At 34.8% G+C, this 24271-nt stretch overlaps 4 protein-coding genes across 5 annotated transcripts; 2 read left to right on the top strand and 2 right to left on the bottom strand.

Annotated features, from left to right (window-relative positions):
• Positions 1–3960: 3960 nt before the first annotated feature.
• On the top strand, positions 3961–5818 carry LOC147283195 (uncharacterized). Of its 2 annotated transcripts, none has more exons than XM_086248602.1 (2): positions 3961–5082; positions 5545–5818. In XM_086248602.1, exon 1 carries the CDS (start codon positions 4377–4379, stop codon positions 5058–5060), a length of 684 nt encoding a protein of 227 aa, XP_086104728.1. In that variant the 5' UTR covers positions 3961–4376; the 3' UTR covers positions 5061–5082; positions 5545–5818. The 2 variants fall into 2 exon arrangements, with proteins under 2 accessions (XP_086104728.1, XP_086104726.1); XM_086248600.1 differs by lacking the exon at positions 5545–5818 and adding an exon at positions 5303–5516.
• A 3850-nt stretch (positions 5819–9668) lies between these two features.
• LOC147283194 (ubiquitin-ribosomal protein eS31 fusion protein) lies at positions 9669–10398 on the top strand. Its single transcript, XM_086246284.1, has one exon. The coding sequence runs from the start codon at positions 9733–9735 to the stop codon at positions 10201–10203; it is 471 nt and encodes a 156-aa protein (XP_086102410.1). The 5' UTR covers positions 9669–9732; the 3' UTR covers positions 10204–10398.
• Positions 10399–12623: 2225 nt separating this feature from the next.
• On the bottom strand, positions 12624–14928 carry LOC147283193 (uncharacterized). The gene is made up of 8 exons (XM_086247974.1): positions 14488–14928; positions 14322–14355; positions 14008–14181; positions 13647–13736; positions 13466–13531; positions 13181–13275; positions 12988–13035; positions 12624–12885 (listed from the first exon to the last, which is right to left on the bottom strand). Exons 1-8 carry the CDS (start codon positions 14757–14759, stop codon positions 12768–12770), a joined length of 897 nt encoding a protein of 298 aa, XP_086104100.1. The 5' UTR covers positions 14760–14928; the 3' UTR covers positions 12624–12767.
• Positions 14929–21039: 6111 nt separating this feature from the next.
• On the bottom strand, positions 21040–24271 carry LOC147283192 (uncharacterized). Its single transcript, XM_086247972.1, has 8 exons — positions 23825–24271; positions 23052–23085; positions 22377–22610; positions 22040–22129; positions 21794–21859; positions 21596–21687; positions 21453–21500; positions 21040–21370 (listed from the first exon to the last, which is right to left on the bottom strand). Exons 1-8 carry the CDS (start codon positions 24166–24168, stop codon positions 21253–21255), a joined length of 1026 nt encoding a protein of 341 aa, XP_086104098.1. The 5' UTR covers positions 24169–24271; the 3' UTR covers positions 21040–21252.

Below are 24271 nucleotides of genomic sequence, written 5' to 3'. Positions count from 1 at the left end.
TTGGAAAGTGAGTCGTGCACAGTAATCATAATCGGAAGGGCACAACCGGAATTATAACAAAAATAAAAGTTGTATATCCATTGATTTATAGGCAAAGAATGAAATTTCGAAAATTTTGGCCGAAATTTTCGTTTTTTGGGGATTCAGAAATTTTATCACAGATTCGTTATTTTTCGTAAAAATTTTAATGAAATTTTGGTAATTTTGCCGAAATTTCGCTTAAATTTTGCCCGAAATTTCGCTTAAATTTTGTCCGAAATTTCGAAAATGCTCCAAGCACATTTTTTATTAAATTTCTCCAAATTTCGTTGAAATCCGTCACCTAAAGGTCGGCTTTCCCCTTTTGACGCTGCCGGTGTGGGACTGAGTCGACTGACTGGGACTGGGAATAAATGAATGTAATCATCCATTCCTTCAATTCCAACAAAACCCAAAACAAACAAATAAAAAAGGTTGAAGCCTCTGCCTTTCTTTCTTTCATGTAATTTAATATTTGACTTCATCTTCTTGACCTCTGGTCAAAATTAAAAAAGAAAGTTGGTAGTAGGCTTGGCGCAGAGACCGAAGGGAGGCAGAGACTGGAGGGAGAGGAGATCCGGGGAGGAGAGGAGCTCCGGAAGAGAAGGAAATCGGGGAGGGGGAGGGAGGAGTGAGGGGGAGGGAGAAGTGTTGTCTGCGTGAGAAGTCTGGAGAAAGAAAAGAAAATGAAGGCTGGAGAGAGAAAGGGAAGATTGGAGAGCAGGAGAAGTCACGGGTGAAAAGGAAAAAGGAAAGAAAAAAAAAGAAGAGAAAAGAAAAGAAAAAAAAAAGGAAAAAAAAAAGAAAAAAAAACACGTTTCATTTGCGTTTATGCGCTCGTTGACCCGAGACTTTTCCAATAATAATAAAATCAAGACTGAGTCTTTTCTACTTTTTATTGTTCCTCAATGACTCGCCGAAATCACTTAAAATTCAAATAACTTATCAAAATTAACTTCGAGGTCCGAAAAACGTTTTGTAAAATCTCGTGAGCTCGTCTTGATAAATTTTATTTTTCTACAACTTCAAATTCATTTATTTCCTTCCAAAATTTCTCAGAAAAATTCTAATATCTCCGAATTAACAAGATAATTATCAATAAATCACTATTTATTTCAAAATAAATTATAAACCAACTTTTCGAGATCTCACAATCTATTTAGATTATTTTTGGTTATTGGATTAAGTGGTTTAGAAAATAACAATACATGTCATTTTCTTATTTGTCCACATATGTTTTAAGGATAATTGGATTCAAAATGATTAAATATCCCTTAAAAAAAGGTCATTTTTATGTAATTATTAATTAATGAACTATTTTTATTTAACAGTATTTGTCTCCAGCGTGCATTATATTTACCTTATATCATATGAAATCTACTATAATATTTGGTTTTTTTCCATATTTTTTATCAATATAGTAGATAATATGTTAAATAAACATATGGTCAAGTGTCATTCAAAATTTCCATATTTTGATAACAATTTCCGTCGTTTTTATCTAATTTTATCGAAATCGAAATTTTAACCGAAATTTTCGTCAAAATTTCCATTGAAAATTTTCTCGAAACAGAAATTTTACTCCTTGATTATAGGGTTTAGGCAAAAATTTAAGTAAAATAAGGGACTGTGAATTAACTATAAAATGATTGGAGACTATGAATTAACTAAGATAAAATTAGGGGGTTTATAATTATTTACTAAAAAAGGAAGAAAATATTTATAAAAAAAAAAAAAAAGAGTGGGGATTTGGGGCCTTTGGGCAATTGGAAAGAAAAAAAAAAGTTTGATATTTCATATATAAAAAAATAATTAAAAATATCATAAAGGGCCTAACTTAATATCTTAAAAAATATAGAATATATAGGGTTTAATGTATAGATTATAGAGTATAAAAAGTAAGGTTAAATACAAAATTAGTCCTCCAATTTTCACTCATGTCTCAAAGTGGTCCACAAATTTCAAAACATGACAAATTTGTCCACGAACTTTTTTAAGTATTTCAAATTGGTACAAATATTAACTTTCATCCGGTCAATTACCATAAGTGATCATATGCACCGCACAGACCACTTTTATAGAGGTATTTATGTCCATTAAAACAAACAAACTGAAAAAAAATTAAAAACAAACTGGAAAAAAAAACTAAAACTAAAAGAAAAAAATAAAAAGGGGAGGTCCCTCCCGCTGCCTCCACCCTCCTTCTCCTCCTGGCTCTTGTCACACCCCATTCTCGTGCCTCACCATTAAGGGCACCGAGGACGTCCTCAACAAGCAGTAGGCCTTCGAGCTCTCCACGCACGCCGACACCATGTATTTCATCGCCGACTCCGAGAAAGAGAAGGAGGACTGGATCAACTCGATCGGACGGTCCATCGTGCAGCACTCGCGGTCTGTCACCGACTCCAAGGTCGTCGATTACAATAGCAAGAAGTGAGGAGTGGCAATTTGATAGTCAGATAATATTACTGTGTGAGCCAAGAGCTAGGTGACACTAGGTGAGTGAGAGCTCCACTCGATGTGGGCTTTGCGTGTGTGTGTTTTTTTTTGTATATGAATTCAGATTTTTTTGTGTTTCTTCTTTGCAAGAAAATAAAAAAATTCTCTGTTTGGTAATGATTAGATCTCAATTCAATAGCATTCTATTTCTGGCTTTTGGCATTTGTTTTAATTGTTAAATTGAGCTGCTTATTATTTAGGGTTTATTGTAATTTGTGATACACTGAAACTGATTGTTTAAAAGTTGTTAAATTGAGAGTAATGATTAACGTGAAGTATAAATTGGTAAGGAAGATAATTTTTTTTATCTGATTTTGGAGCATTCATCAACTTTATAGATGTACTCTGAAATTAACAGAACTGTTATAATTAATTGTTAATTATCCATGTGTTGCAGCAATAAAAGAGAGTTTAGCTGCTATTTGTATATAGCTTTTGGTATGACACCTTGAGTTTCAAGGTGCAGGTCCCACATGCAACATCTCAATGATGGTAGTTCTGCATGATTGTGTCAAGGGTTTGTTAGCTTTTTTTTGAGTCATTGATCATTCATGGCGATAGGGCAAAGCTCTGATACAAATCTAATTAGTTTAATTTGGTGATTCAAGTGAGATTTTATGAGATTACGAATGGGGTGGAGGGGGAAGGTGGAGGCAGCGAGGGTTGGGACGGGGGGACCTCCCCTTTTTATTTTTTTATTCTAGTTTTAGTTTTTTTTTTCCATTTTTTTTTATTTTTTCAGTTTGTTTGTTTTAATAGACATAAATACCCCCATAAAAATGGTCATGTGCGGTGCATATGATCATTTCTATCAATTGACTAAATAAAAGTTAACATTTGTATCGACTTTAAATACTTTGAAAAGTTTGTGAGTAAATTTGTCACGTTTTGAAGTTCATGGACCACTTTGAGGCATGAGTGAAAGTTAGAGGATCATTTTTTGTATTTAACCCTAAAAAGTGTTAGGATATATAGAGTATATCGAGTATTAGGGTATATAGGGTATATCGAGTATTAGGGTATATAGGGTATATCGAGTATTAGAGTTTAGATTTTAGTGTATAATTAAATTATATAGTACAAAGAATATATCAATTTTATTTATTCATTAAACTAATTTTATTTAACAGTATTTGCTCCAGCGCGCATTATATTCATCTTATATCACATAAAATCTATTATATAATTTGATTTTTTCAATATTTTTTATCAATTTAATAGATAATATGTTAAATAAACATATAGTAAAGTTTTATTAAAAATTTTTCGTATTTTAATAGTAATTTTTGTCGTTTTTATATAATTTTTATTAAAATTTTAAAATCTTCAAAATTTTTATTAAAATTTTTTCGAAATTCAAAATTTAATTTCTTTTTTCAGTGCGGTGAAAGTATAAAAACCCACTTATCTTTTTTGAGGCAAAAATCCCAATTATTAACGCAATTGAAAGTGATCACCACCACCAAAACCCCAATTCTCTGTCTCTCTCTCTCACCTCATTCCCAATCCGATTCACACCAACTATGCTCTCTATGTCTCTGTATATATTTATGTATTTTCTTATGTAGTTATCAGATCAATTTCCACTTTTTTTTCTTTGCTTTTAAAAAATTCTTGCGGTTATTGCTTTTTGATTCTGTAAACTTGATGTTTTTGTTTTTTGATAAAACTATAATCTTAGATCGAATTCTTTAGCTTCTGATATATTCAGTAGATTCTGTCTTTTCATCTCTCTCTTTTGATTGTTATTATTGATTTTCCAATTAGGGTATTTGCAAATACGCTTCTGCTTTGGTCAATTTGGGGATACGCTGCAATTGTACAAATAGATAACTATCTTTCAAACCTAACCTACATCGATGGGGGTGACTGTTTGGGACCAACAGGGTGCGAAATCGAAGAATGCCCTGAAGGGGAAGGCAAAATCCAAGATGCAGGAATCCAAGATAACTGGTGTAAGTTCAGGGTTTACAGGTTGTGATGGGGAGATGAGACAGAGAAGGAGAAAGAAACATAACGAGAATAGGAAAAGTCTAGTAGAGTTGAGACTGATGTTTGAAGCACAAACCTTGCAGAAGACAAGGGAAGAAGAAGAAGTCTCAAAGAAGACGGGGGAAGAAGAAGAAGAAGCCTCAAAGAAGATGAGGGAAGAAGCCTGGAAGGAGGAGGAGAAGAAGGCGAAGAAGAAGGCAAAGAAGAAGGCGAAGAAGAAGGCAAAGAAGAAGGCGAAGAAGGAGGAATCATCCAACAAAATTGGTGGTAATTCAGGGTCAGATACTGATGCGTCTTCTGATTTTTCTTTGCCTTCTGATTTTCCGTCGATGGAGGAATGGTATAAGGAAGGAATGGATAGGAGGTTTGATCTTGCTGTATCTGATGATGAATTATCTGAAGAATCTTTTCAAGAGTATGTGGAAAAATATGTCCTTGTCCCGAGAAAAGGATTTGAAAAATTAGGGGACTTGGGGAAATGGGCGGGCTGGGACTGGGCGGACTGGAAGCAAGATACGAGAGTTGAAGGTACTGTTGGCAAACCAAATTAAACTCTTGGCAGCGGCAGCACAGGTAATTTATATTGCACTTAATTTCTGATTATTGTATTGTATACTGTATGGTATTTGTCTAATTATTGTGGTCAAATGACCCCACAATGTATCTATAACCTTAGCCTTTCAATATGATTAATCATTTGAGAATTGAACTGGTTCAAGAATTGTCTTGTATGGTGTATTTTCTTGTACTGATATGATGCTCCTGATCCCTAATTGGCAACTAACAAATGCAGGAAGTCTCAAGTTCAAGCTATTCGCAGTAGTGCTTCTGATATCAAGCCAACAAATCGAACACTACTTTCTGATTTGGGATTTTTGTTGCTTATTTTATATTTATTTAATTTGAGATGTTTAGCTTTATTGTACTCCCTGTTTGTGGCTTACTGGCTTTGTTTGCATTTGCTATGGGACTGAATACATTTTATTTATTTAACATGCGTTCTTCCATTTCTGTGCGATGGTTGTGGATTGATAGGAAAGCAAATAGAGCTGCAGATGAAGTTGCTTTGCTTGCTAAGAGGAGAGAGTGTCCTTTGGATTGGGTAGATATGCCCCCTCCTTCTTAAGTTTGTGCTAGCAGTTTTAGTTTGCGTTGGTTTTTTAGTTTGTTGCTGTCTGGTTTTATTTTCTGCTGTTTTCTGCACTTTGTCCTCTTTTGTTTTCTTGTAGTTATATTTCTTTGTTTGGCATTTTAGTTTTTATTCTGATTGTACTGTTTGGGATTTGCCTTTTGCAATGAAAGTATTACATTCCCTAAACATGTGTTCTTCCATTGAGTTAACTAGGTGTTGAACCGTAAAAAAATTCAAAAAATACAATGGTTGGGGTTGAGATAGGATCCTCATGTATCATGTTTGCAATCCCATCCATTTCAAACAAGGACATGTAGTCCAAATTGCAATAGTCTGCCCAAATCACCTTTCCAGCATTATAAATGCACTCTCCAGTTGCACTATTCAATGTCAGCAAGGCACCCCGACGATGAATCTCCAATGTAAAGTGATCAGGATTAGCTGCAATTATGCATATGAATGCATATATTAAGTAATGGACTATAACCATCAACAACAAGACTCTAAAATATGCATCTTTAGCAAATTGGTAGTTAAGTAATAGAATAATTAATTAATAATGCCACAAACAAAAAACAAAACCTGTAAACTAATTTATTTATCTAATTAAGAAATTTAAATTGATTTAACTAATTAATAATTTCACTAAACCCTAATAATTAAAGTACTATTTTGCAAGCAAGTACATAAATTTATTGGAATTGGAAGTGAACAAAAGGTCAATAAAGAAATCGAACAAAAAACTAGTACATAAATACAGAGATGACATACCTAGTACATAAACACAGAGATGACATACCCAAAAAAGAAGAATATTCCACAAATTGCACTTCATCAAAACACCCAAAATAGAAGTAAAAACTCAAAGTATGGACCACGGGACCACTTACAATAGTTTGGAGGATCCCCATCATGTATGAGAAATTCACCTATATCCATCTCGATTTAGTCAAAGTGGCAAGGATTCCCAACTATTCTCGAGTCGAACTGCACTGAAAAAGGTTCTGGAACCCTAACAGCCTTTCTTCAATGGTTTAAGAGCGTCAAATCTTTTTTATTTTTTGTGTTTAAGTTGATAATCCATTAAAATGGAGAGGGTCTGATTTTATTCAGCACAAAAAGACGAAATTGCCCCTAAAAGTAAATCACGTGCAGGTTACGTGGTCAACTTTTAACGGATTTGTTGACAAACTTGACGGAAAACTCTTGATTGAAGCTGACTATTAGATATAGTCCTTAATTGGAACAACTTAAAATTGGCATCCTCAATTGCAAAACAAGGTATAGTTGGAGTCTTTTTTCTAAAATTTTCTTTTTTCTTTTTTTTTTGGAGAAACTCAAATTTCATTTTCAAGAATAGTCTTATGCAGTGATGTTATGATTGTGCATTGGTACCTTTTCGTGTATATTTTTCATGTATGTATTAGGTACTAAGAGCATGTACAATGACTTTTTTGTTGTATGCTATATTTAGCATGACTTTTAGAATTTAGCAATAGCTTTTGTGCTTTTTGCTCCAATGGCACAAAAGTTATATCTATATGTTAGTATGTTTATATTTTTAATATATTCATATATCCTTATAAATTAAATTTAATATATTAAATTATTTTAATAATTATATTATTGTAAATATTTTAATGAGATCTTTAATATGAGCTCAATATTAAATATATTTAAATATTATTATTTTAATACCCAAATTAATATTTTATTATTTTTCTTGTCAAAGTCAAATTTAGGAATTGTAACATTTGAATACATGGCCAATCAACCCATGATAGCTACCCATCTTCATGCATTTTGCTGCAACCTTTTTCACCCACATGAATATCATTTCCTCTCTCTCTCTCTCTCTCTCTCTCTCTCTCTCTCTCTCTCTCTCTCTCTCTCTCTCCGTGGGACCCAACACTTTTTCAACCAATCACTTTCTTTCACTAGGTTTGTTTATTCTTTCTTTACCCATACTTTTTAGATGATGAGTCTACTTTTATCTTGAGTTTCTCAATAGCAATTGCTAAATTTTTTGCTATATATAGTGAAAAATTTAGCAATAGCATAGCAAATACTAAATTTAGCTATGCCATTGTAGTGAGCTTTTTTATCAATTTTGCTATATTTAGCATATAACATAACATTTAGCCATGCCATTATACATGCTCTAAATGTACCAATATGTGTTTATGTTGTCCATGTCATTAATTATTTTATTATAATTTACAATAGATATGTGTAAGAGTGCAGATCATAAAAAAAAAACAAATGCATTATCTTTTTTTTTTTTTTAATAACAACATTATCATCAATAATCTTGAAAATTGATTCACATTAGTTATGAGATCATATCAGGCTTATCGGCATACATTCCAAACAAAACGTCAAGGTCTCTTTAGGTATTGCACAATTATTATATTTTTATTAAATAATTATTAATTGATGATGTGTCACAGTCAAGGTATTAAATTTCGAAATTTTCGGCGAAATTTCACCTAAAATTTCATTTTTTTAGGGTGCCGAAATCAAAACACATGTTTAATAATTTTTCAGGAAGATTTCGCTGAAATTTACCAAAATTTATCGAAATTATTGAAATTTTCATATTTTATATTTTGTCCAACTTCAGAAATTCACCAAAAATAGCTCGAGACACCAAATAATTCACCGAAAAATTATATGGACTCGTATTGATGAGTACTAATTTCCTATAACCTCAAAATAGTCAAATTTCTTTAAAAAAAAATTATGAAAAATCCTACTCTTATAATTTAATTTTGAAAAAAATAATAATTGCCAAATTCTTGAATTTTCATTTTCTAAAATTCATTTCCACACAACTAAGCTCTAGAACCACAACCAAAGGTCTAAGTTAGTTAAAATAAATTTAAAGAAATTTCTAATTCTTTTAAACAAACCTTAAAACAAATTTGAAAAATTTAAGTAAAAAAATTGCCATAAGCCAAAATTTGGGTTGTTACACTTAGTGAAGACAAAACTTGGCTAGGTGAGAGGCACGGGAAAAAAGGAAGGAAAGATAAGAAAAAAAAAACGTAAGATAGAGGCACGGGGAAAAAAAGTAAGGAAAGAAAACAAAAGAAAAAAAAAAGAGAAAAAAGGAGGGGGGGTTTGGGGCCTTTGGGCAATTGGAAAGAAAAAAAAAAGGTTTGCTATTTCGTTTAGTTATTTTAAACCTTTAACTTTAATACATTTCTATATAAAAAAATAATTAAAAGTATCCTAAAGGGCCTAAAACCTAATATCCTAAAGAACATAGAGTATATAGGATTTAATGTATAGATTATAGAGTATAAAGAGTATTAGGGTATATAGAATATATAGAGTATTAGGATTTCTATTTTAGTGTATAATTAAATTATACAGTATAAAGAATATACTAATTTTATTTATTCATTATACTAATTTTATTTAACAATATTTGCTCCAGCGCACATTATATTCACTTTATATCACATGAAACCTACTATATAATTTGATTTCTTCAATGTTTTTTTATCAATTTAGTAGATAATATGTTAAATAAACATATGGTAAAGTTTCATTCAAAATTTCTGTATTTTGATAGCAATTTCTGTCTAATTTCTGTCGAAATTTAAAAATCTTCGAAATTTCCGTCGAAATTTCTATCGAAATTTCTATCGAAATTTTCTCGAAACCCGAAATTTTATTCCTTGGTCACAATTTTTGGACCCCAATCTTAAAAAAATAAATTTTAATCAAAATCTAAACACTTATGTGGTTTTAGTCCGAATGTAGTTCAAATTTGGACCTAAGCCTAATTTTCTCTAAAGGCATTCCGGTAACTAGTAAACAATATGTTTCCATAGTGATGGGCCAAGCCCATTTATTTTGTTCTGGGTCAAAGCCCATTTGGAGAATCACGCAAAATTACATCTTGAAAGGCCCATAAAAACATACAACAGCCGCATGGCAAAAAAGCCTCCTTCGTCAGGGGTAAAAACGTCATTTCACTCTCAGAACCCATGGTCCTCAAAAACCCTAATCCCCTCTCAATTGAAAACACACCACACCTTGAAAGTTGAGAGGTAGAAACCCTAGCCGATTTGGTCGAAAAGATGCAGATCTTCGTGAAAACCCTAACGGGGAAGACGATAACCCTAGAGGTTGAGTCGTCGGACACCATTGACAATGTGAAGGCGAAGATTCAGGACAAGGAGGGCATACCCCCAGACCAGCAGCGTCTCATATTCGCCGGGAAGCAGCTCGAGGACGGCCGAACCCTAGCCGACTACAACATCCAGAAGGAGTCGACTCTCCACCTGGTGCTTCGTCTCCGAGGTGGAGCCAAGAAGCGCAAGAAGAAGACGTACACGAAGCCCAAGAAGATCAAGCACAAGCACAAGAAGGTCAAGCTCGCCGTCCTCCAGTTCTACAAGGTCGACGACTCTGGAAAGGTCCAGAGGCTCAGGAAGGAGTGCCCCAATGCTGAGTGTGGTGCCGGGACTTTCATGGCCAACCATTTTGACAGACACTACTGTGGTAAGTGTGGCCTCACCTACGTTTATCAGAAGGCCGGTGGCGACTGAGTCAAACGCAACGGTTCTTGTCGTTTTGCTATCACTATGTTATGTTAGGGCTCTCAACAGATGGTTTAATTTTAAATAATCGAGGTTTAGGACTTGGAACCGTTTTTGTTATATTTTATGTTTTGTGGTTTATGTTCTGCTACTTAGAATCTTGATTTCAATTTTGGAGTTCAATGGATAATTATTAACTTTTTTTTTATTTTTTTATTTTTTTTATATTTATAATGTGATTTTACCTGCCTTTATTTATCTATTGGATGGTTGAATTTTAATTGTTGGTATCAAATTGGTGGAATGTGGTTTCTGAATGTTTCTATTGAGACAATTTCTTGTTGGAGTTCTTTGGGAATTGACTTCAGAACAATATGCATTGGGCTCTCCTTGAAGTGCTTATCAGTTTTTTTCTTCGTTTCTCATACAACTTTCAGAATTTGATAGTGTTGCTTATCAGCTATGTGTCTTTGATAAATCCATTTGATGGGTTACTGTTGGTAATCTTATTTTGTAAACTTAACAACCTGTTGCATGTGATATTTTATCTGTGAAATTAAGACTTTGATGTCTTTTGTTTTACTCATTTGCTGCTGAAATACTCGTGTTTGTATCTATAATCAAGATATAACTGCCATTTCTATGCTACTTATTGTGGCACAATTGCAATTACTGAAGTAATTTATTGAAAATTCTGGAGAACTGTTGGAGTTACTATTAATCCTGCATATGAATCAAAATTGGCAATTATCTCAATCTTCTATCATAGGAATGATACTCATTTTGTTTAGAACCATGTCTCAGGTAGTTCCTGTGTTTATGCTTGCTTTGCTTGTACACCGTACTTTTTAGAGCTTTTGTCTTAATTGTCACTCTCTCCTTGCATCTCTCATTTCATTTTTGATGCCTCTAAATAAAACCATTTGAGGTTACATGGTTTCTATTGCAGTTATCTTTTGTCAAGCAATATCTTAAACTGAATGCCTAACTGATGCTTGTAAAAGTAGTTTTCGTTTCTCTTATTGTTTGTGTTCTTTTCGATTGTGTTTTCTCCTTTGGTAGGTTAGTAGCATTTGGTTTCGGCATCTTTGGAATTTAATTTTCAATAGTAGCCAAGTTCTTGTCTTTCAAAGCCTTTATTGATTCTTCCTCCAAATTTTCTGATCATGACTTGCTATAAAAAATCTAGGCTTTTTTACCCAAATACCACCTGGACTATAGGGGGTGTGCTCCCATACCACTTAAACTTTTTTTCTTGCAATTTACTACCTGAAGTTATCAATATGTGCCAATATGGCATTCACCCCCCCCCCCCCCCCCGATGTGAGACCCTTGCAAATTTTTTAAATTTTATTTAAAATTTATTATGAGATTTTGATAATTTATTTAAAGAAGTTGTGATTTTCAAAAATAGGTTGGAAGTCAAAAATAATATTTTGACTACTTAGATAATTAATACTCACTGAGATGAGTCCGAATGATTTTTCGGTGATTTTTTCCGAGACCCGAGCTATTTTTAACGAATTTTACAAAAGTAATATTTAATTATACTTAAGGGCAAATTAAGAAGTTTGAGAAAAAAATTGATGATTGAATAGAAATATGGATGGTAGGTGTTACATTGGCACATATTGATAACTTTAGATGATAAATTTACAAGAAAAAATGTTTGAGTGGGAGCACAACCCCTATAGTCTAGATGATATTTGAGTAAAAAAGCCTATTTGGTCATTCTTCTTTTGAAATTGTTGGAACCTCTTTTAAGGCACTTGTTGAATGGGATATGAGGGCTGGCATACATTATTGATTTATTGCAAATGTCATTGGCAGACGGCTTTAGTCGTGTGTTTGCTGCGAGTATTTCAACTGTTGAAATGACTTTACATTGCAACAAATTTTAGTATTTTTGTTTACCACTTTTATAGAGTCTCACACATGATTTGGTAAATTTTGAGTGCATATTAACTAGGAGTGGCCATTGGTTGGTTTGAAAATCTTTTTTACTTACACAATAGGTTGTTACCCCAGTGAAGTTGCATAGACACAAGTAGACACCCATTCCCTTTTCTTTTTGGGTTATTTAAAAAATCTCATCTTTTCTTCGTTTCCAATACCTTAAAAAATACATTTTGTTATTTTCAATCCAAAAACCTAAGCAGCAACAGCTGTTACTTGAGCACTTACCAATACACTACTACAGCCTCCAAAGAAGCCCAACCTAAGCTAATTGCAAAAACAAGAAAACTAGAATGATACTGAGGCGAAATAAGGCCAACAATATATGAGACAACCATCTCTCTTCCTCAATTCTCAGTCTCTACTCTCAGGCACAGCTTTAGCGTGACATTTATCCATTTTTTGGGCAAGGAATTTTACTCTCTGCAGATTCTTACTGTTTTCTCTTAATTGCATATCCAACCAAAGAAAGGTAAAAAAACCATTTTGCAGTGTAGGTTTATATCTAGCAATATATAAAAATAAAATCATCTGAGCAATTTAACCATTCCGCAGTTAAATTCAGGAACAGAGTAAGCTTATCAAGGAAGATAGAGTGAGTAATACTATACTCTATACTAGTAAAGCCTTACAAATGCACGGGGAAACAATCTGGGCAGAATTGAACTTTTTGCCTTTAGGATCATGGAATATACCCAAAAACAGGGAATATGAAACACTGCCAACCCAAAATAACTGCAGGAATGCACAAAATTAATTAAATCAGATTATAAATATATAATAATTGAAGGTGATGATAAGGGGTTAATGATCAAAGTTGGTGTAGAATAAACATACCATAAAGGTGCCCAAGGTGTATTGAGCTCAAAGAAGGGATATGGCCAGCTGGGAATTACAGAGACATACAGAGGAGAATACATGTTATTGCTAATTACTATGCTATGGTTGGTACTTGGAGGGCATACCAATAAGGCAATGATAATAAAAATAATAAATAAATCAAAATTGAAGCACAAAAATGCATGCTTACTGTTTAAATCCACAGGCGTGAATGACCCATTGGAAAGCAACGTAGACGGAGCCGAAGAGCACAAAATATGCAAACCCCAACATGTTAGGAAATGGCTGAAATTAAACAAGATGAAGATGGCAAGTGGAATCATTATTCATTACAGCATATATATATATATATATATAGCAGCAGCAGCAGCATCATTGCCACAATCAGATCTGACATCTTATATCTTCTTCAACCAAAAAGCAATAGTTATGATGGTATTGTAGTAAGTACAGTTACAAGTTCATAGTAACTTACAAGGTTATTGATAGCAGTATCCACAATAAGAAAACCAGCATTCACAGCATGCATGGCTCCTATCAACTGCCAACCACAGGTTAAACCATTAACATCAAGTTAGAGGATATTTTGGGTATTAAGAACCTCTCCTTATGAGACTATTTCAATCATACTTTTTACAAGAAGAGGATACACTCACCAGGGTTAGTTCAAATTGCATACTTGTTAGAAATGGTAGTATAAGACACCAAAATACAATGTCTGTTAGCATAACAGCACCTGCACATATCTGTTTTGACAAATATATTAGCCTCAAGCCTTCAATCAGATGCAAAGACCATAATTTGGGAAACGTACATCAAAACATTCAAAACTATAACCCCTTTAAAGTCATGCCCTGAACAGCTTCATGGATTGATTGATTTTAAACTTAAAAAAACTATTTATCAATTCTACCAAGGATCAAAGAATTTAGCACCAAGTAGCTAGCAATCTCATTTTATAGAAGACTAATTCTGCGAAAAAAGCCACAAAAATGCATGAGATATTGGTGGACTGACCTGATATGTAGTCAGCATTAGATATCCAAAGAATCCTGCTCTTTCACTTATCCCATTTCGAGCTTGGTGGCTTTTGGACTTAGAGGTTGCAGTTCTTGGCTCTTTTGAATCCCTCATCTTAGTGAGCTTAGCTCTTCCAACCCAACATCCATGTGCAGATATAATTGTCCCCAGCTGCACACAGAAACCAATAGCTAGTATATGTAAAGCAAAAGCTGCTTAATTTCAAATGAGAATATATACACAGTTTCTTAGTTGATTTACTCAGTAGCATTGGGGACAAATTAAACAGCGTTTAATTGAGCTTATCATACCGCAAAATAGAGCATAACCAATACAAAAGTCCACCTGCAGACCAATTTACACCAAAGGGAAACAAAAGATTAGACAGCTCTTGCCATTGACCAACACTAATAAGTCTTATAATCTCAACAAAGGTGAAACGAAAAATGACTGAGGAATTAGTTAATCAGAGATTACTGGGTGTAGAAATTGAAGACCAAAAATCCAAATAGGGCCATCAAGTCGTAGAGCATTTTAGCCAAGCAAAGGAAAGCGAAAGCTCTGTACAAGAGAAGCCAAAGAGGATCGAGGGGTCTCCAGCAAGTGCTCCACAAGTCCAGAGAATTTAGAGGTTCTTGCTTTGCATTCTTCAAAAACTTTAGAGCTACCACTGCGGGGCCAGTAATAATCACAGCACAGACTACCACTTGCCATTGAAGCCAGTACCCCAAGCCTTCCAAACTGGACATTTCTGAAGAAATTGTAGACTCAGACAAAATCTCAGAGACCCAGAAAAAGGAGAATCTCAACTTTCAACTCTCAAAGTGGGGTTTCTTCAAGAAAAGGAGTGAAGATCAGTAGATGAGAAATTCTAAGCTAGATATGGCCTCTGCGTAGACAACACCTGTGACTTAATTATTCACTAGATACTTAGATAGATGGCTTGTCATTTTCTTTTATTATTATTATTATTATTATTATTTTTATCTTTCTTGTAAGAAGACGATGAAATTGACACAGTTTTGGGGACCATATCTTCCGCTTAACCATAATTGGGTCAAAATATGACCACTGATTTAGAATGGAAGTAGGTAATGTTTGATTGTTTTGCAGTAGACTCTTGCCTGTTAAGTAGGGGGTGGTCAAAGTTTTAGGAATCAGTATAAATACAAGGTTAAATACAAAAATAGTCTATGAACTTTACACTTAATTTCAATTTGGTCCACTAACTATAAAAAGTGTCAATTTAGTCCACGAATTTTCCAAGTTGTACTAAAACAGTACAAACGTTAACTTTTATTCAAAAAATTAATGGAACTGGTCACATGAAATGTGATGAACGGACTGAAATGCCTCAAAAATGTGGACATATGTTATGCACATGGCCAGTTTCCGTTAACTTTTTTGATGAAAGTTAACAATTTTACTGCTTTGGTACAACTTGAAAAATTCGTGAACCATATTGATACTTTTTATAATTAGTATATCAAATTGATAATTAATATAAAGTTTATAGACCTTTTTTTGTATTTAACCCTAAATACAATGAACAAGTGACTACTCGTAAATGAGTAGCTTAAGTAGGATATTTCCTAAAATTGTACTGAAAACTTTTTAAGATAAATTTAAATGGGTCCATCAGACTTGCTTTTGCTTTGTGATATACTTTTAACTATTAAGTTGGGAAGATGACAAATATTAGGGTTGCACAAAAATACCAAAAAACCAAGTTTCGAACCGAACCGAACCAAACTGACCGGATTGGTTTGGTTTGGTTTGGTTTTATTTTTTTTATTTTTTTATTTTTTTATTTTTTTTTTCCGGTTATCAAACCAAACCAAACTAAACTGAAATGAGCTGTTCGGTATTCGTTTTTAATATTGAAATTTTTTGTTTTAACTGAACCGAACCACCACTTATAAAATATATTACTTTTTATATATTAATTAGTTTATATATGGTTTTAATACCTATTATAGACTAACCAAACCCCCTATTATAGTTTATAGATGTTTATATATGTTTATTTATAGTTTATATAGTTTAATACCTATTATAGACTAAACCAAACCCCCATATATCCTATATCCTAAACCTAAACCCTAAACCCTAAACTCTATACCCTATATCCTATACTCTGTACTCTATACCCTATACCCTATACCCTATACCTTATACTATATACCCTATACAATAGGGTATAGAATATTTAATAGAGTTTAGTGTATAGTTATTGTTATTGTTTAGGCTCAATTACATATTTGCCCATAAACTATGACGCCAATTTCAAGTGTGTCCACGAAAGCCTAAAAATTTCAAGCGCATCCATGAACCCCCGAAAACTACGAAATGCTTAACTACGTTAGGTGATTGGCGTTAAGTGCCAGCGAGGACAATGTTGATGTATATTTTTTACTGACATGTATGCCACGTGGAAATAAAATTCATTAAAACAATTTTTCCCTTCCTCTATCCTCTTTCTTTCTCCTTCTCCTCTCTCCTTTCTCTATTTTCTCTCCTCCCTTCCCGAAGGCCTCTCTCTTCGCACAGCCGCCGTCCAGCGGAAATGGTCTGCGAGACCATCACCGTTCTTTCCTTTTTTTTTTTTTTTTTTTTCTCTTCCTTCCCATGCCCATCACTTGCTCAAAAAACCCAAACAAATATCGGATCAAAACCCAGACCTGAAAATCCCACCCTCAAGTTTTTCCAATTTCGGCGACGATGAGGCTCGGAACCACCTGGGTCTTCTTCCTCTCGTTGTACTGAGCACGATGATGTGTTCCAATCTTCCATTATATGAGATTGAAATTGAGTTTGAACCATTTGATAAAAAGACTTAATTGCAGCACAAACATCAGATTTATATCGGAGAAACTGAACCCACACCATTATGGTACAATCATCAATGAAAGTAATAAACCAGCGCATACCGTTAGTAGTAGTCAGTGGAGCTGGCCCCCAAACATCAGAATGAATGAGTTGAAAAGGAGAAATAGCCCGATGATCACTTAGAGTAAAAGGAGTACGGTGACTTTTAGCCATCACACAAGTTGCACACCGAAAGTCTGAAGCACTACAACCAATGAACGAGAAGGGAAATAACCATCGAAGATAGGAAAACGAAGGATGGCCTAATCGGCGATGCCACAACCAAACCATCTTCTTATTTCCCAAGACCTTGTCATCAACTAAATGAGTATGTCCAAAGCGGCCTAAATTGCCACTGTTGTCTAGATAATACAAGCCCCCTCTTCTAGTACCACTACCAATTCTCTTCTGTGTGCGGATGCCCTGAAAAATACAATGAGAGGGAAAAAAGGTTGCAACACAATTAAGGGACTTGGTTAGTTGACTAACAAAAATAAGATTGCAATTAAGCGACGGAACAAAGAGCGTATTAGATAAAGACAAAGATGAAGACAAGGACACAGTACCGACTCCTACAACGGGAGAGGACACACCATATATTGACATTAGTAATAAAATGTGGAGAGACAGGTTTTGACAAAGACTGAATCACATACTGATTATTAGTTATATGGTCAGAAGCACCAGAATCAATTATCCAAGCATTATCACATGTAAATTTAGGAGTACTCAAAGCAGAAATAGGTGTACCTGACGTGGCAACAAAGCCGGAAGTAGGGACAAAATTTTGGCTAGGAACCAATGTCTCCACCTTAAAGTCAGATTTTGCCAAATATGTCTTATCAAGAGTAATTAAGAAAGACATATCCTGAGTATCCAGTAAAAAATTTCCTTTTTCTTCCTTTTTTTTTTTTTTTTTTTTTTTTAAAATATGAAATAACAGAAGAGTAATATAAATTGGAAAAAAAAAAACTAGTGCTATGCACGAAACAAAACAAAGAAAGAAAGAGCTAGCCTCTCTTTGATGGTGACACATTGTGACCACACGATGTAGAGCACAAGTCATAGCGTGACCCGATCGATGGTACCGAAGCGATTGGGTGGTTGGTGGATTAGGAGCATGGCTGCCAGATGAGATTGGTTGAACAAGTGCTCGGCAAGGCTGGGCTTGGCGAGGCTGGGCTTGGCGAGGCTGGGCTAGGTGCGGATGGGCTGGGCAAGGCTGGGCAAGGTCTAGGCGGCCAAGCAGAGCGGTCCACGTTCTCGACTGTGATGATGCAGTAACGATGGTGGGTCGACGGTGAAGCACAGATGATGGCTTGTAGATGGCGATGCACGATTGGAAAAAATTCAGTTGGGGATATAAGATTCTCACGATCTGGTAAAAAATGGAACAAGATCGATACAAAGCAGTGGGCTTCTCACGGTTATGGTGCAACAGAATAAGTTGCAGAGATCATAAAAAAAAAAAAAAAAGGAACACAACGATTTTATGAAAAATTGTTAACCAAATTGATCATGAACAATCTATAAACGTGAAGAACCCTATGATTCCTATGGTAGTAGAGAGGATATCAGAGTTGGCTCTGATACCATGATGAAACACACGTTTGAGACATTTCTGATGATTAATCATTGACACCACAAAGTGGTATATGTACAAAGAGCCTAAGCCACAATTACAGAAAATAAATCAATGCATAATTACACCCGTATATCTCTACCTAATTACAAGGTCTGGCCTTGTTATCCATTAATTACAGTAATTAATTGAAAGAGTTGACTCACGCCAACAAGGACAAGACTGTGTCCTATGAACTGGATAGGATAGGTCAGGACAAGTCCTGATCAGCCGCCTCTCTCTCTCTCTCTCTCTCTCTTTTTCTCTCCTTCCTCTCTGCAATCTCTTTCTCATTTTTCTTCTCCCTCTCTCTGCAAGCAGCTCCCACGCTATGCAATCTCTCTCTCTTCTTTCTCTTCTCCCTCTCTCTGCATTTGTCGTCGCCATTAGTCGTTCTCCTCGCCGTTCTTTCTCTCACCCATCGGCACCTCTCTCTATCTCACCCATCGGCGCCTCTCTTGATCTCACTAGTCGATATCCAGATAACCGAATCGATTAGCTTGGATAATCGTACCTGTTAGTTTTGCCTAGCTTTGGTTCGGTTACGGTTCTTGAAATGGACATTTTGAAAATATCGGTTTTGATATGGTTTTTGGGTAATAGTTCGGTTATTCGAACCGTGTGCACCCCTAACAAATATAAACCAAAATACATCTCTCCAAACACAAAGTAAATTTTATTTGAATTTGGTCTTTTCCATGATTCATGAATCATAAAACGAAGATAAACCAGAAATGAACCGTAAATCGAAGTTTATAAAGATTTTTGGTTTGGTTTTGGTAATCATTCAAACCGACCGAATGACGCCCCTTGTTGTGATGGTAAGTAGTGCAATCAGATTCTAATAACAAGGATTACAAACATTAATATGAATTTTGACAATTTTCTATTTTGGTGAACTTTATAATTTTCCAATTAAATCTTTAAATTTTAATTCAAGTGTCTAGTAAGAACAAAATGAAACACTCATATTAAAAACTTGACGAAATAAGAGCAATTTTGTCCATTCAAGTACTCAATCTTGAAATTTTTAGTTTCTAGAGATATGTATGTTGGGCAGAATATTTGTATCTTAACCAATACGTACGTTTCACGTTAATAGGAAGGAAGATGGAAGTGAAAGGGAAGAAGATGAAATAGAGAAAGTGTAAAGTTTAGGAGTGGGGAGGTAAATGAGAAGTGAGTAACATCTCAATGATAAAATAGCCCTTGTTCCATCAAATTTTTGGATAAATGTTTTATTTGTCCTTATTAAACAAATGAATAAAAAATTGAAGGACACAAACAGAAACTTTTTAAGTTTAGAAACTAAATTAGGAAACCGATCAAAACTCATGGGTATTAGTGTAGATCCCTAATAACAATCATAAATTCAGCCATGTCTGATTGTGATTTCATTAAGATATTGTCAATTTGTTTCTCCAAAGCAGTTGGTTTGTCTTAAACCATGTTGGGTATATTTACTATTTGGTCAAATTGGAGCAGCTGTGATGAGAATCATGAGATTCAAAATTTCTTTGGTAGACTCGTAGACTACGAGAAACAGAAAAGGATTATATATGAAAATGAAATATATAGTTTTCAGAAAAAATTCATTTGTGCGGAGCCCAAAGCCTCTAGTTGCTCTACCACACTCTTTGCCGTTCTTCTTGAGAACGTCTTGTAGGCATCTATAAGCATGGCAAAAATTTGGCAGAGGTTGATGCTTAAAATCCACCTGAACAATCATTATTAAAATGTATCCTCTTTGATGAGAAGTAAACCCGTATTGCTGGGGTCATCACGGTCCAATGATCTGAACGGTCTAATTTTTAGATACTACTGAAGAATTATCTTGCAAAACTCAACAAAATCAAGACTTGTTTGTTTGACCATTTGATTATCATTATGATCATTTCAATATTTACTAAAAATAGTGTAACCAGTTATTTATTTGATCAAAATTAAATTACTAAATAGTTTCCGATTAGCTCATATTCTTTTGAAGATAATCCTTGACCTAACAATTGTGTTTAAATTGCATTGAGGACTGGGCACACATGTAATCCTTTGGAAGTTTTTCCTATGAATCTGTATGCAAAACGTTGCATGGTTGAATGTTTGTTGTTCATTCTAGCAGGAGATTCTGTTCCATTGGTTTCTGTAGGCATAACAAGAGATTTATGGGCATAAAGTATTTGTTGCTTATCACTTACCCTGTCGAACATGAATAAATAAAAGCTTCTTACCCAGATGTCTAACAGGGATGTCACTTTGTAGATCATGAGAAAAACTTCCATATAACAGGGTTATGGCTGATTTGGTATCCCAACCCAATAACATGATAGCACATATACTCTTATACTTTATCACATAAAACTTTCTCTAATTTCAAGATAAAACATATCTCATGGGATGCCAAGTGAGTCTTTATCCACATAACACACTGACATTGTGGCAAAAAGAAAAAAAAAAAAAATTTCCGTCTACATTGTGACATGATTCATAAAACAAGAAGCACAACACAACTAAAACATGATTGATAAAAACCAATTCCGAAAAGTCAAATAATTATGGGATGTAGCTTCATTGTGACAGAAAAGTTATGACATTGGTCCAGCAATTTTAACAACATTGTAGAATATGTGAATCAAAAATATCCAGAGGGGGATGAAACATTGGAGCATACCCTTGTTTATATACACAAGAAAGCAATCAAAATCCAAACCACTCCCCATTGTTCGTAGTTCTTGTATCAAGAATAACAATCAAAACTAGTATGGCCTCACGAAAGCATGGGGAAACAATTTGGGGAGAATTGAATACTTTGCTTTTATAATCAGTGCAAAAATCCCATAACAAGGGATGTGAACCACTGCCATACAAAAATACCTGTGAAATAGGAAACATCCATTAGATTTTCATGCTTATAACTTGAAGTGAAGGCAAGACAGGATATATATAGCTGGTATACCATAATGGAGCCCATGGCGTATCAAGCTCGAGGAAAGGATATGGCCACCTGCAAGATAGTCAAGATAATGTTACTAGCTCTTTATAATCAGTTAATCACCAACTAAAGTTGTGACAAAGAAGATTTTAATTAATTATGCGTACCATGGGAAACCGCATGCCTGAATGACCCATTGGAAGATGACATAGATGCAGCTCCAAAGCACAAAATACGAAAGCCGGAACCAAGGAAATGGCTGAAAAACAAGATGGAAATGTACATCATTGAAGAGATGATGAGAAAGACATGGTAAAACCAGGTGTATAAGAAGAGCTTCCAGGCTGCCATATTGCAATGCTTACAAGGCTGTTAATGGAGGTATCCAGAAGAAGAAAAGCCGCATTCAAAGTATGCATGCAACCCATCAACTGCCAAGCACACATACAAATTAGTCATTGATCAATATATTCAGGTGTGATAGGAAGATTGGAATAAGATAGCAGCATTATATATCTTAGATGCTGAATGGAAACATAATAAAGTAAAAAAAAAACCTACAATTCAGGAGTATACGAGATTTGGACATATTAAAAGAAGTAGACTCGCACCATATTTAGGCTAAGGTGAGCATTTGATAAAAATGGGAGGATGACACACCAAAAGACAATGTCTGTGAGGACAACAGCTCCTGCACAAGTCTGTTACCAAGATACATCAGCTTCTCAGCATACTGGATATCTCAAAGAAAAGGCATTCACAAAAATTTTCAAAAACCAAGCTAGTATTTCTAACATTATCCACAAATGTGACTTAAAACAATTCTGTGGCATTGTCAATTCTAGCAACCCAAATTTGATAATATAGTTAGTCAATGTGTGGGTACGGACATACATATATAATTGCAATAGTCTATACAGTACAAAATCAGGATCTTGATTAACTAACCTGGAATGCAATTAGCATAAGATATCCCCAGAATCCTGCTCTTTGCTGGTTCTCCTCTTGAGCATAGTGGCTTTGCAATTTGATGGTACCGTTATTTTCTTTTATCCTATAAGTAGTAATGGTTGAATTATCCTCTTCCAAATTCCTTCCCGAAGATTCAGCCCTTGTCTCATTTTCAGAAGGGGGTTTGTTTGAGGACAACCACCAACCATACCCAGACACTATGGTTCCCAGCTATACAGAGAAATTAGCAATGGGTAAAGGAAAAGCATGATCTGATTTGAAATAAATAGTGGTTTCGCTAATTGAACAACTTAACAATCCATTACTCCATCTTCTTACCCCGAATGGTTAGTTCAGCCGCCTCTATACGCACGCTTTTACCCGTGAGGGATGGGAGAAGTGCGAGAAATAGAGGGAAGGGGTCGATAGCACTCTTTGCAAAGGCCTAAACTGGCTAAAAAAAGGGCTCTTATCGCAAAGCCTAAATTGAATTTGTACACTGTACATATATGTTTGTCTATGTGAAAGTCTCCACACCAAAGCATATAGAACATTACTGGTATGGAAAACTATGAAAATGAGCAAATAATACAGGAAAAAAATGTGTGTTTCTTTTCTTTAATGTCAACAAAAAACGAAGAAAAAATTGTGATGTTGTAAAGCCTGACATACCCCAAAATAGACGATCACTAATGAAAACGTCCACCTGCGTGTCAACAACATCAAAAAATAATAAAGGAGATTATTAACAGAACATTAACACACATAAGGTCAAATATGATGAACAAATGAAACTGACATAGATCCAGAGGAATGCAATCTGAGGGGAAGAACTTGTATTGAGAATGGACATGGTTTGAAGGTTAAGTTGATGAGAGCATGATCATAAATAACAGTAACAGTTGTTAAGGAACTATGACAGTGTACTCTAAACTCTAAAGTTATATTTTAGGCCCTTATTTCCAGGTCCATGTTCTTCTCATCATGTCAGCAATCACTGGTTTAGCTTATCAACTTGTTTATGTTTCCAGGGACATTTTAGTGTAAGTGGTGCTTCAATCTCTGTTTCAATGCAAATGGGACACATACATCTTAATTAAACAGCCACGAGCCTCATACAGGGTTCGCCTCATGCACATGATGTGCAGAATGTTGGGTGAGCTTGATGTACCATCCTCCTCTTACATACTTTACCAAATTGATCCAAGGTCACACCCTTTTCCTCAAAATTACAATTACTATTTACTTGTGAGATAAAACTACTATGGATGGACCATTAATTTACTTTTTCCTAATGTGGGTCTGTAAAAAACGTGATGAAGCAAAAGCATTACAATGATCTGCTGAATTAGGAAGATATGTACAGGGTATCAAATTAAGCAACATACTGAGAAAGTATAACATCAAATCATCAAATTAATGAATGAATAAGCAGAGAATCTTACTCGGTGTAGTAAATGAAAATGGAAGCATCGTAATCGACAACATCCCAAGCCAAGAAGCCAGCCAAGGCCACAAAGGAGAAGAAGCGAGTGGCCAAGAGCCAAGCTGGGTGAAGCCCTTTCCAGCAACTGGTCCATAGCTGCGAAGTACTCACGTGACCCCTTGGCAATGCACTCACAAACACCTCATTGTCGGGTCGGGTCACCAGGAGGCTCTCATACATGGTGCTGTCTTCGAATCTTGCTGAAGCACCTTCCCTCCTCCAAATGACCCATAAGGCACCGCAGAAGGCAACCCCAATAATGCCAAAGCACACGAAGTCATACCAACAAACCACCAGTGCCATGGCTAAGTAAAAGATGTTACTTTACTGAAAAATCTAAGCCTCCGGAATTGAAGACCCAGAATTTCCAATTTGTGATGTGGAGGCTTAAAATGAAGGATCATTG

The sequence above is a fragment of the Dryas octopetala genome, chromosome 6 (assembly GCF_963921425.1).
Source record: "Dryas octopetala chromosome 6, drDryOcto1.1, whole genome shotgun sequence".
NCBI lineage: Eukaryota > Viridiplantae > Streptophyta > Magnoliopsida > Rosales > Rosaceae > Dryas > Dryas octopetala.
Note: the sequence above shows the minus strand (reverse complement) of the source record. Positions and strands in the feature narration are given on the sequence as shown.

Excerpts from the sequence above, each read along its gene's own strand:
- LOC147283195 (XM_086248602.1), top strand. The coding sequence starts at position 4,377 with ATGGGGGTGACTGTTTGGGACCAACAGGGTGCGAAATCGAAGAATGCC.
- LOC147283194 (XM_086246284.1), top strand. The coding sequence starts at position 9,733 with ATGCAGATCTTCGTGAAAACCCTAACGGGGAAGACGATAACCCTAGAG.
- LOC147283193 (XM_086247974.1), bottom strand. The coding sequence starts at position 14,759 with ATGTCCAGTTTGGAAGGCTTGGGGTACTGGCTTCAATGGCAAGTGGTA. Across the intron at positions 14,356-14,487 it reads GTCTTCAATTTCTACACCCA|GTGGACTTTTGTATTGGTTA; the intron begins GTAATCTCTGAT and ends ATTGGTCTGCAG. Across the intron at positions 13,036-13,180 it reads CACGCCTGTGGATTTAAACA|CTGGCCATATCCCTTCTTTG; the intron begins GTAAGCATGCAT and ends TGTAATTCCCAG.
- LOC147283192 (XM_086247972.1), bottom strand. The coding sequence starts at position 24,168 with ATGGCACTGGTGGTTTGTTGGTATGACTTCGTGTGCTTTGGCATTATT. Across the intron at positions 23,086-23,824 it reads ATTTTCATTTACTACACCGA|GTGGACGTTTTCATTAGTGA; the intron begins GTAAGATTCTCT and ends GTTGACACGCAG. Across the intron at positions 22,130-22,376 it reads TTATGCTAATTGCATTCCAG|ACTTGTGCAGGAGCTGTTGT; the intron begins GTTAGTTAATCA and ends TCTTGGTAACAG.